Consider the following 12,633-nt stretch of genomic DNA (forward strand, 5'->3'; position numbering starts at 1 on the left):
TATATTAGGTTTAAAAACATCCTTGGATGATAGAAACTGTCTGATCTGTCTGATGGAAAACGAAAAGCTGAAATTCCTCAGTAATTATCCTGTGTCATAAGCACATGTGTGTTTTGCAGGATAATAAGAAGCTTAATGAAAAGTTTATAAAAATTAAGCAAAATGGGAACTCGTGTGATGCAAATATATCCTCACAACAGACTGCTCAGAATGTCATTACTGAAGCTTTGAAAATTAAACTGGCAGAAACCTCTAAGGCCAGGTCCAGGCTGTCAGAAGAAGCAGTGCAGAGAAGCAATCCAAGACCTGGAAGAAGAATCTGCCCTTCCAAGCTGGAGCACTGTCTGGACTCAGCAGCTCAGCTGGGGGTGCAGTGCATCCCACCAGCCCCTCTGTACCCACAAAAATAAATCTGTGTGACCCTGGGTACCTCGGGGTCCCTCTGCTCCCATCCTCTGGCTGCTCTAGGTTCGGTGCAGATGGATGCAATTTAAGTGCAGAGGGTCTTACAGCAAGGCTTGAAGGGTTAATGAAGACCTGAGGCAAGAGAAACCACCCAACCCAGATGACCAATCTCTAGGACTGTCCCTCTGTTTCTATGATTTTTTCAGCTGGAATTTATAATGGTTTCTCATTTGTGTGGGTGATGTCATAAGACCTTCCTGAGTGGAGCTAAATGTAAGACTGGCTGCAGCACAGCTTCCCAAGCTTTTGCCAAAGGCAAGGTTTTTGCAGCAAAAAGCAAACTGCCTGATCATACAGCCCCTGGGATGCTCTGTGCAGGCACTACAGGCCACTGGAGCTGTTGCTTTTGCAAGGCTGTAAGAGACACAAAACACCAAGTTCTCACTGTGCTCAAGTTCTTACATTTCTCTTGTCTCTGTTCTTCTGTACCATGGGCTTTTCTGGGAAGCTTGATTACCTGCAACTACTGATGTCCAGATGCAGAGGTTCCTGAAATCCTGTTTTATACTGGGTTTGCATAGTCTTCACCAAGGGAAAATTGTTAAAAACCTAAGTCACAGATTTTACAGGTAAATTAATTATCTAGCTAAGCAGCCACTCCATCTTACAGACCAGAGAACAACGCTTGCCATGAGTCAGAGATTAGGGCTCTAACTGCATTTTTATCATCTATAAAACCGGACATGCGGAAACTATGGTAGGAAATTCCAGTAATTAAAGCATAGGTTCTCCTAATTAACTGCAAAGCATCATTAAAATCTAATGAAACTGTAGTGGAGTAACACGGGAGTCTGGCTTAATAGCAAGGAGATAAATGCAAATGGTAGTTAAATTTTCATGTAGTTGGGAGTTTATACAATAGGACTGAATGCACTTACAGGAATTTAGAATAGAAAAGCTCACTTTTAACACTTGTGAATCAGGATTAGGAAGTTAGGGTATTAGTGTATAAGAAGTTAACATATTAAAGAATGTGGCATACTGAAGCATAAGAATCAAAGAAATAAAGATTTTTTGCTACTTAAAATAGTTGTATTTGTGGTGGTAAACTGAATTTCACAGCAGATGACAAATAAGAGAAGTGGTGTTGCATCACCATGATGTAAGACTAAATTTGTTCTGTGCAGAGACTTCATCCTGGCACACTTGAACAATCTGCATCACCCTCACCCTCCCATATTACACCAGAGATTCAGCTGAAGAAAGAACTTTAAAGCTCTGCAAGCACATGTCAAGAGTCACCTGTCATCTGTCATGACTCTTCCTTAACTCCTCTGGACCCTTGGCCTTTAAGTTCTTAGGAGGGAAACCATGGATACTGGAGCTTGAATGCCTAATTTAAGCTGACATGTACCAGGTCCACAGGAGCCACAGGAGCATGGCTGATCCTCACAGAACAAAAATCTGAACCTAAAACTGTTTTATCTTGCCTTACGTTCAAGGCATTGCAGCTGGAACCCTTCCCTCATCTGACTTCAGCTCTCTGAAATACCCAAAGCTGGAGGGGCTCACTGCACATGCAATGCAGAAAAAGAGTTCTTGAGGACAAGCCTTGAGGTCAGTCCTGGCCCATGAGGAATCACTCTCCAAAGATGATCTTCTTAAACCAGCTTTTGAAGAAACCTAAATGAGGTTCCTTCTGAGGGCTAAAGTCCTGTAGGGCTTCCACCCTGGCACAGAGGCCAAGGGTATCACATTTTCTGTGCCTCCCTACCAAAGGCCTGAGGTGCCAGTCCAGAGATTTGAGCTCAGGGAGATCAATCTCTACTGCCATCAAATTTTTAACTAATTATGCCGATGGATATGCCAATGACCTGGGCATCAGCAAAAGGTCCAAGCCAGTCAAACTCATTTAACTGCAATGCACAGATGCCAGTACTTCTCAGGATAATACAGATGTAGTTTAGACACTAAATTATGCTCTTGGGCTAATTTGAAGACCAATTTCCCATTGATTTCAATAATTAAGTACATTAAAATTATTTAGCATTTAGACAAAAGACTGGAAAGCAGAAAACATTTACCACAATGAAAAATAAAGGCATAAATTAAAAACAGCAAAACAGTCCATTTTTAAAACAATCATGTTTTTTTCCAACACAAACATAATAAAGGCATAGCATGCAGTTAAAAATTCGTTAGTAAATTATAAGCTGCTATACAGTCCACTTTCTAAAAAAGCACACAATGGACACAAACTCTTGCTGTCTAAACTGTTACCTCGGGCACTCATACCTTTTCTGTGTCAATTCCTTTAGACATGGACCAGGTTGAGACAATGTAATCCATGACTCTTTCACTAAGGCCTTTTGGGACTTGATATAATTTTAGGAAATCCCTCACGTTGTTCAGCATCTCATGGTAGCGGTTGGTGTTGGCATACATTTGCTGGAAAATGGTGGTGACGTTTCCAAAAATAGTTGCATAAAGAAGAGCTGGAAAAAAGAAAAAATTGAAAATAAATATGTATGCTCTAGCAAATGCTAATCACAATTCAAGGGTACTGTCAGAGATTTTATGTTTTACATGCTTACATGAGACATTACCGACTTTTCTGAAAAGAGAAATATTCTGGTATCTCACAATACCAATGTGCTGCACTACTTCTGTTTCTGACATTATCAAACACACAGAAATGTGCCTGTCATTTTTAATAATCTTTGCTCAGAGGTACTTTATAGCAGAATTCAGCTATGCATTTCCATATTGCTTTAAAAAAAAAGACAAAACAACTGCATCCTACAAATGGTAAGAAATAAGCCACTGTGAAAGGAGAAAATGCCTTCCATCACTCAGTGCATAATGGCTTCCCTCCACACAACCATTTCTGCCTCATTCCAGTAACCTCACTTTGTTCCAAACCAATTTACTATTGTACATCACCCCTACGTGAGAGGTGGCATTTTTAAAGAAACATGGTGTTCTCCTAAAACCTATCTAATAGAAGAACTGTACTTCCATTTCACACTGTGATATTTATGTGTCCAGGTAGAAATCAGATGTCGAAGTTCATCACAAATACAGGATTCAAACCAGAGAAAGTCACGCAATATGTAGCACAAATGAACACAAGATTTCTCTTGAAGAAAACAGAGCAGAATAACAGCCTGTGTGATGTTGCAAGGGCAGGTTTTTTCCTTGCTTTTCTGATTGCTGTGTCATATCTGCAAGATATGGAAAGATTTTCTATACCTCTGTATCCATTCAGACATACATCAACACTTAAGAGTACAAGCATATGGATTATAAAAAAGTTTAGATGGATGAATGCCACATGACTTTTTTATTTCTTTAGCCTTCTCTGCTCTTTTGGACTTTTGCAGCAGGACAAACCTGATGAAATATCACTTCTCTTAAGTGCAACATCCCTCATCTTTTTGAGCATTTGCTGATTTATCATGCACTCATCTCATCAGGTATGTGAGGGCACAATATCCCTGATGTTAGATGCTACTGCAAATCATTATAAGTGTATAGAGAAGCCCTAATTGCCCTCAAAATGTTGTTTTTCTGCAGAAGTAGAATTCCTATAACCTCTAACCACAGCTAGACTACATCTGCAAATCCAATGCCTGCAACCCAACTGGCCATGCAGACCTACCCAGAGCACACTGATTGAAAATGTGCCCTGCAAGACTGGCACAAAGAGATGCAACTCTGTCACCTGCCAGGCTGGAAAGAGCTGAGAATGCCATGGTGAAAACAGCTTGTCTGAAGCAATTTGCACCTATTACCTCCTCTTGGCAGAGAGGATTTGCAGAAAAATATAAAGCCAGAGAAGAAATTCTAGTTGTGTCTCATGTCCTGGAAAAGTTGTACTTAAAAAAAATGTTTCTTCAACAAATTATGGGTAGAATCAAACACAAAAAAATCCCTGCAAACACCACCCAGCAATACCTCACTAAGCCAGAATGCACCAGGCTGTGGAATCTGCACTGACAAACTCAGCATTATTTTTCTCTGTTGGAAACTAAAGTCTTCCTTTCAAACTGGAAATGGTAAAAATGGTTGAGTTCATCCAAATACTCCACTTCTCTCACAGGTGGGGAATCTGCATGGGGAATCTTTGAGTTAAAGGGAACCTGCTTAGGTCTGCACAGCTTTGGGGCTGTGCCTCAAGGGCTCTCCTCACCATGGTGCTGCCCCATGCCCACACCCAGCTGGTTTGCAAGTTTTGGGGGGAGAGAAGATTTTTCATAATTTACCTCTCTCTGTAAATGCCCTCCCCATCCCTGTTCTCTACATGATAACTAGAAAAGGAGGTCATTTATAAAAAGGTGATTTTATCATTTTGCAGGTCTTGGTATGCAACAAAATTTGGAGATGCTGACAAGCATCTAATGCTGCTGCCACCTTCAAAGGGTTAAGGCTCTCCATCAATAACCCACACTGCCCATAATTAGCAAGTGAAGACTTGTCACAGAGTCTCTACTTAATGAGCAAATATTGAAGTGACAAGTGCAAATCTTAGCCCTCACCTATTAAAAAAACAAAGGCAGAGAAGCACTACCAAGGGCATTTCACTTTTGCTGTATTTTAATTATTTTTGGCAGGTGGAATTGGCAGTAAAAAAACATGTGCAAAAGGTTCTGAAAGAAAATAAAATGCTGTGCTTCTCTTTACAGTAAAAGTATTTAAACAACCTCTAAAGAAATCTCTGAAGTTGTTCATACACTTAAAACTCAATAGTTTTAATTTAGTCTCTCCATTTACAATAGACAGGAGAGATGAGGTTGAAGGTGAAATTACCCAATTTCATGAAAAGACTGCTTAGGTCAAACTGCATTTATTCACCTTCTCTTTAATGACTTGAATTTCTCCAAACATTTCCTGTTATGTTCCTACAGTCATGCAACACTCATTAACTCAACTGTTCTACGTGTGTAAATCTGGAACAGTCTTCACTAAATTTTACAGAGATAAATTTGGTGTAATGATGCAGAATTTTTTTTTCTCAGTCCTAAAGGTGAGGCAAGTGGTTAAACTGTAATTGTAGTTTCTATTTTTACTCTGAAGTGTGGAAAATCTCCCCAGAATTACATACAAGAACCCAAGTACTATATTTTTACATATAAAAGCTTTATAAAACATTTCTGAATGATTTAGCAATGGTATTACATAATGTTTTAGCCTACTTAAAAATAAGGAACTTTCTGAAAAAAAAAGAAAAAAAAAAAAAAGACTCAGAGTTACCTAAATAATCCCAAAGCACTTCAGATCTCTTATTATCCTGACTGTATGCTAAATACATCCAGATAGGAACATCTGCCTTAAGGAACTGAAGGAACTTTATTGAGAGATCTGATTTTCCTTACATCCTGGAGTATTATTAATCCAAGCATATACAATGTTCCTCTAAACTGCAATTGTAAAGAAGATTAGTGAGGGGAATACCAGCCTCTTCTTCCAAATACCAAGTGGAACAAAGACAAGTGGAAATGGCCTCAAGTTGTGCCAAGGGAGAGTTAGATTGGAAATTAGGAAAACTTTCTTCACTGAAGGATTGTCCAGCACTGTCACAGACTGCCCAGGGCAGTGGTGGAGTCACCACCCCTGAAGGAATTTAAAACACAAGCAGCTGTGGCACTTGGGGACATGGTTTAGTGGTGGTCTGGGCAGTGCTAGGTTAATGGTTGGACTCAATGACCACAAAGATCTCTTTCCAACTTAAACAATTCTATGAGGCCATGATCCTGGAAAAATATTCATTTCTGCATGTTGAGGCTAGCTGTGACTTCTTCAAATAATTTTTGGAATTAGCTATTCCTGCAAGATTTTTAGGTAGGAATTATTAAACTTCTATCATTCAGGAGGGATTAGATAAAAACTCCAATATACATTTTTTGCACTGAGTTTGCACAGCCTAATTTTGGTACTGAGAGGGTGGCTTCTGTGTACACAGGGGTGGCTTCTGTGAGAAGCTGCTGGAGACCCCTCCATGTCCAGCAGAGCCAGTGCCAGGCAGCTCCAGGACAGATGTGCCACTGGCCAAGGCTGGGACAACTAGAAATTATGGCAACACCTCTGTGATGTCATATTTAAGAATAATAAATTTTAAAAAATTTAAAAAAAAAAGTATTGTGCAGATGTAACTGCAGCCAGAGAAGAGAAGGGTGAGAATGTGTGACAGGAACAGCTCTGCAGACACCAACTCTGGCATCCAGAGTCAAACCACTACAATTTACTAAACAGAAATAGAGTGAAACCCAGTACCTAAATATCTGATTTATGTTTTTAGAAGCTGTGCAGTTTCCTGTTATTTCTTTCCACCTCACTTTAATACCTCTGCTCAGACTGCAAAATGTTTGCAGGCTCTGTTTGGTGCAACACCAGGCAGTGTCCATCTCCGACGTCAAAACAGCCTCACTGGGATGCTGCAGCAGCAAAAAGCTGACACTTCCCTAACAGAAATAGCTTTCCTCAAATCCACCAACACATTTCAACCAAGTTACTACTTGGGAGAAAATAATCCTGCTAAGCCCCCTCCCTCATGAGTGTTTTATAGCACTTCTGTGATGCCAGCCCCAGCCTCCCACCTCTCCCCGTCAGGGACACTCCTGTCTGCCAGCTGTGCCAGTGAAAGCACCAACACAGTCCCATGCTTTTACAGCTCTTCAAAAGGCCAACCTTGATTCTGAACCCTTGGCCCCACTAAATATTTTGCTGTTAAAATACTCTCCCCCATCCCAGCAGTGTTTTACATCAGTGTTCAATCACTGGTTTTCCCCATTTACAGGGAGATGCCAACACCAGAGCACACCCACTTTTATATTTTCCTTCCAAAACCATCCAAAGCATTAAAAAAAAATGTTCCTCCAATTACCCCTGCAGCCAGATCACTGTATAATCCCATGACACATCATCCAGTGTATTTATCATCCTGCAAGTGTGCATTGTCACACCCCCTTTGCAGAGGAGAAGCTAATGGGCAAAGGTCTGGATTCAGCCATGAAACTCAGCTCTGAACTCCTCACCAAAACCATCTGAGTGCTGAAATCAGGAGGGAGTTGCAGGGAGTTCTGTCTGGTCAAAAGCCCACCATGACTGCAGGTTCCAGTCTGGTTCCACAAGCAGCCTGGTCCAGATGTGTGTCCTGCATTGGGTGGCATTCCTTCATCCCACTCTGCAGACACACAGGGTGCACAGCTCCTCCCTAGGTCCAGCTGACATCCACCCCTGCTTTCCTGGCCCAGCAGCTTCACAGAATTCACAGAATTCACAGAATTCATAGAATCACTAGGTTGGAAGAGACCATGAAGTTCATCGAGTCCAACCCATGCCCTAACACCTCAACTAAATTATTGCATCAAGTGCCACATCCAGTCTTGTTTTTAAACTTTCCTGATACTACAGTAGTGCAAATCCTAAATTAAGAGGATAGTGATAATAAAGACAGGCCTCTAAAATTCCTGTTAACATTGATATTTGCTTGACAAGAACTAAATGATTATGTAAATTAGAATACTATCAGCAGTAAACTGTAGGAACTCTCACTGCTCTTCCCCTTGCAGGGGACAGTGCACAAAAGGGAGGGACAGCTGCTTTGGAGGCAGTTGGGCATTTGGCATTCCTTATGCATAAATTCTTATTAAAATGAAGGCTTTCAACTGCACTTGCACGGTCAGTCACTAATTTTTAAATGGTGAACCTGGGAGCTTTTTTTTTTTTTCCATGAGCACACTCAGCTAATGGAAAATATTTACTTTAAAGCTCCAATGCCTTCCCACCACGCAGATGTGATGACCTGACCACCTGCACTTTTGCACAGAGCTGCAAGCCAAGACTGGCTGAAATGGTATTGCAAAACAGTCTTAAATTAAAGCTACCATTGTCCACAGCTATCAGTGAGTTTGTCTTCCACTCCTGTGGCAGTGATGGGCAACAGCTGGAGCTGGCTAAGGTTATTTAGCAGCACAGACAACAAAATTCCTCATTTCAACCCTCTGAGGATGAGGGGCCAAGGGCTCCCAGGTCTGATGCTAAGCAGCTTCAAATCAGTTTGCACCACATTCCCTGCTCAACATCCCCTTCCACAGCCACCTCAGCTTGCTAGATTACTTTGCTTCTTCACCTGAGAAACAGTGCCAGCCATCAGAAAAAGAGCCCTGCACAAGCTCAGGGGGTTCCTGTTGGTATTTGGATTGAATTTCCTGCATTTCTTTCCATCTGAAAGCTTTACAGGTCTTGGGACTGCCAGGGTCTGCTTCTTCCTCATCACATTAGTCAAGGGTGTTAAGCAACATATGGGAAGGCACAGCCTGAAAAATGGTGGCAATTACACCACAACAGGCAGCAGGGCAGACAGCAGCACTCTGTGTTAACTGAATGGTAAAACATCACTTTGCTGGAAAAATCCTTATTTTGCAGTGAAAAGGCCTTAATCCTAGAATCTTCTTCTCTAAGAGCTCTGAAGTGAAAGGCTGATTAGGGCTCCTTTTACACATTTCATATGTAGTGGAAGTTGGTTTAATGGGTCACAGCTTTTGATGGTGACAGTTGGGGCAGGAATATTCAACTTACCATTTAGCAGAACAGTATGACACAAACACAGATAAGAATTAACTAGTGAAATGAGTGAAACCATTTCTTATAATAATGCTTCATCATTCCTGTTTCTTCAAAAACCCATCACCTCCTTGCCAAACAGCACGTCTAGCATTTCACACATCACAAAGTGCAAAGGTAAATGGTAATTAAAACACAATCACTTCTCTAAAGTAATTACAGTGGGTGCAGGAGGAAAGTAGAGAAGCAGAAGTCAACCAAAGCTCATGAGAATTATGTTCACCATGAATTCCAGCAACTTCTGTGCCTCTAGCACACTTTGCTCCATCCTTATTTGTCAACTTCTCCATTTTGAATATTATCTCCAACACTGCCTCATTTCCATGCAAATCTCTCCAGTATTTCAGAAAATGCTGATCTGTGTCTGTCAGACAATCATCCACATAAATCTTTCTCTTTCCTTTCTCCATCACAAAAATATTCTGAGTGCTGTCCTCACTCTTGTTGCTGTCCAGAACTGAGACCCAGGGATCAAAACCATCCTGAGCCTCCCTCACTGTGCCTCAGTGTGTCAAAACTGTCACCAATAACAAGCACAGGACACAAAGGGTCTCCAGCACTTCTCAACTCTAGCACAGGAACCAAAGGGATCATCTGAAAAAAAAAAAATTTCCTAAGCAAAGCTGGCAGCTGTCAGTATCCCTCTGTGAAATGACTTTACAGCTCCTTGCTGGATTTGAGCCGTGAGGCTTTTTTCTCTTGTTGTTGGTTTTTTTTTTTCCTTTAATACTTTTAAAGGATTTTTTTTTTTTTTTTTTTTTTTTTTTTTTTTTTTAGTGGGACACCAAGTTCTTGTCACATTAAGATGAACTCAGGATAGCAATGCTGCTGGAGGCAGGATGCCAGAACATCACTTGCACACTGAGAACACCACCTAAATTGCCTGTCTTGTTAAATATAATGGAAAGTTTGTAAACACACCTTCAAAGTGCTGCCCTGTGTGAAAAGATGCTTCTAGCTCTCTGCTCCTGGGTTCTTTTTTTATGTGTATGCCAGTGCAGAAGTTTGTGCTGTATAAATCTGTGTGCTGGTGTGGTTTAGATACTCATAAATATACAGATATATATATATGTACAAACACGCATTCACAGTGTAAAGGTGAATGAACATGAGACATCAGTGGGCTCAGAATTTTGGCAGCTGTAGATTTTCCTTTGAGTCTTCTAATTTGCTTGTTCTTTCTAGTTCTTTAAAATCCAATTTTGCTTATTCATTTACCTAAATGTTCAGTTTTATCTTAGCACAAATAACAGGAATGGATTTGGGACAATTAAAGGAATTATTCCAGCTATAAATACAGGCCATGTACAGCCCTGAGAGATGTGGTAAACACACCTGTTACCATAACAGAGAGTATTTATACAATATCTGTCTGAAAATATTAATGAGACAGAGAACAGTTAAAGCAATATTGCTTCTGTTCAGTAGAACTCAGCCTGAACTCTGTGTGAAGATGGATTTTTATGAGTAATTATAGAGTATTTTTAGGAACAAAATAAAGTACTTAAGCCTTAATATTAAAAGCCTCAAGTTTGGAGATGATGTTTCCATCCTATTATTTTCAGAGTAATTCTGCTTCATAAAATGACCACAAAACTGATTCACTGAACTTAATAATATTTCTTACTCAACTAAGTCATCTACAGAAGCACTTTCCCTCTAATTCTCTATTCAGCAAATTCAGCACTTCCAGACAAAGCTTAGCAAAGTTTTGTATCCAAAATTTTCCATCTGATGCTGACAGATTAGCTCTGATTAAATTTCTCCTCCCTGACATGTTTTCACTAATACCAATGGAAAAAAAAAAAAAAAAAAAGTTTCACAAAACGTTGAAACAATTCACCTCCAGGTTTCATAGACATAAAACCATCCACAGCAAAACATTTTTTCCTCCACAGCAAAACAATTTTTCCTCCAGTCTATTCATTTAAAATATTAGAACCTTGAACAATGGAAGAAAATCAAATTTTAATGCAAAAATAAAGTCTTAACAGCCTAAAAAAAATGGAACATTCATTACCTTCACACATACCCTCAGTTTATATTGCAATGGAATATTTTCCACAAAACCAAGCCATGAGTTCTTAGCACACTGCTAGCAATAAGGGCCAATCCAAACTCATTTTTTCCCAATTTATTAGCACCAGATTTCCATTTTATCAGAACATTTGTGCACATTTGTGAAGCCTGCTCCCCACTCCCACACTTGGGCAGGGTCAGGGCTGGGCCACAGCACCTCTCCTCTTTTGCTGGAATAATGCTGGTTTTGTTGAAAAAAAATTTCACGCCGACGTTTCCAGACTTTCAAGGTGAATTAGCTTTACTCTACTTTGATGATTCACTCTGGGAAACTGTCCTCCATGGCAGTATTGATTTAGCTGTGACAGATGCTGAGCTGTCACCAAGCCTGACAGCTTCTTCAGAGCCTCCTCTGTGGCTGCCTTGTAGAGCAGTCAATAGCCAAGTGAAGCCTAACTGTGAAAACAAGCACGTTTCCCACTTTTCTACTCTATGAAATCACACGTCCTGCTCTGTGCTGCATTCTCCTGGGAGGAGGAAAGGAGCTGGCCTCTCAGTTTGGCATTCTGAATTATCCATTAACCCTTTGTGTACTCAAAGCACACCCACCCCCCTGCCCAACACGCTGGCGGGTCCGTGTTCGTCACAGGTCTGTGGCTTGGCAGTCACTCAGAACTTCCACAAAACCACTTCTTACCAGGGGAGAAGGCTCTCTGGGGAAGGTGAATGTGCTTAAGGAAAAGGTTTCATTCCCTGAACGATGTTGATTTGAATTCCAGTGTATCTGGGAAGTTTTTACAGCACTTCAGAGAACACCTACGGTCCTACAAAGACTCTCTGTGCTCACCTTTGCAAAGTGCCACAAAGCATCCTTGTGAAGAGCAAAATGGCAGGCAACACCCCAAAAATGTTTTTGCATTGTTCATAAGAGGATCACAAAGCCAGATAGTTATTTTATTTGTTTATTTATTTATTTATTTATTTATTTATTTATTTATAAATTTAGATGCAGAACTGGACATCAGCACTCCAAAGGATATAAAAAGATCTGGTTTCAGGTGAAATAAGCTGCCCAAATACTGTGCCATTCACATTACCTCCACTCCTCTCCACCAGTCCCACAGCTCTGCACTGTCCCTTTCTCCATAACACCAAAAATGAAAAGCATTCCTGGAAAAATTGCTAGCCATCAATGTTGTTCTGGCAGAAGGGGTTTGAGAATATTCAAAAGAACAACAAGAGATTACACATACTGTCAAACTAAGACCAAAAACAATGCCTGGTTTTTCATTTTGGCCTCAGTGCATGTATTGCTGAACTCTCCGTGACTATGTGAGACTAAAAAAGTATCTTTATTTCCTGGCAGCAGCTCCTGGAGCTCTCTCCTCCCTGACCAACTCCTGATCAGCACTTGTTTCTACCTGATTACCTCTCTGTTTTCTTTCTCACTATTCCAGGAAGGAGATGCTGGAATTAGATTTGCTGCATTTCCATTCCTACATTAACACTAATTTCACTGAAGTCAATGAAATTACACTGGTGTCTGGAGAGTGTCTGAAGAGAATAATTGAGTGTATTTTATCA

The 12,633-nt window shown here is 40.5% G+C and overlaps 1 protein-coding gene across 2 annotated transcripts in view; it reads right to left on the bottom strand.

The window, feature by feature from the left end:
* The window catches only part of KCNH5 (potassium voltage-gated channel subfamily H member 5), a 153,331-nt gene that overhangs the window by 51,867 nt on the left and 88,831 nt on the right, over window positions 1-12,633 (bottom strand). For both annotated transcript variants that reach the window (XM_021554525.3, XM_021554526.3), the window contains one exon: window positions 2,701-2,900. In XM_021554525.3, coding sequence (XP_021410200.1) covers window positions 2,701-2,900 — 200 coding nt within the window. The remainder of the gene's footprint in view (window positions 1-2,700; window positions 2,901-12,633) is intronic.

Source organism: Lonchura striata, chromosome 6, assembly GCF_046129695.1.
Source record: "Lonchura striata isolate bLonStr1 chromosome 6, bLonStr1.mat, whole genome shotgun sequence".
NCBI classification, from domain to species: Eukaryota; Metazoa; Chordata; class Aves; order Passeriformes; family Estrildidae; genus Lonchura; species Lonchura striata.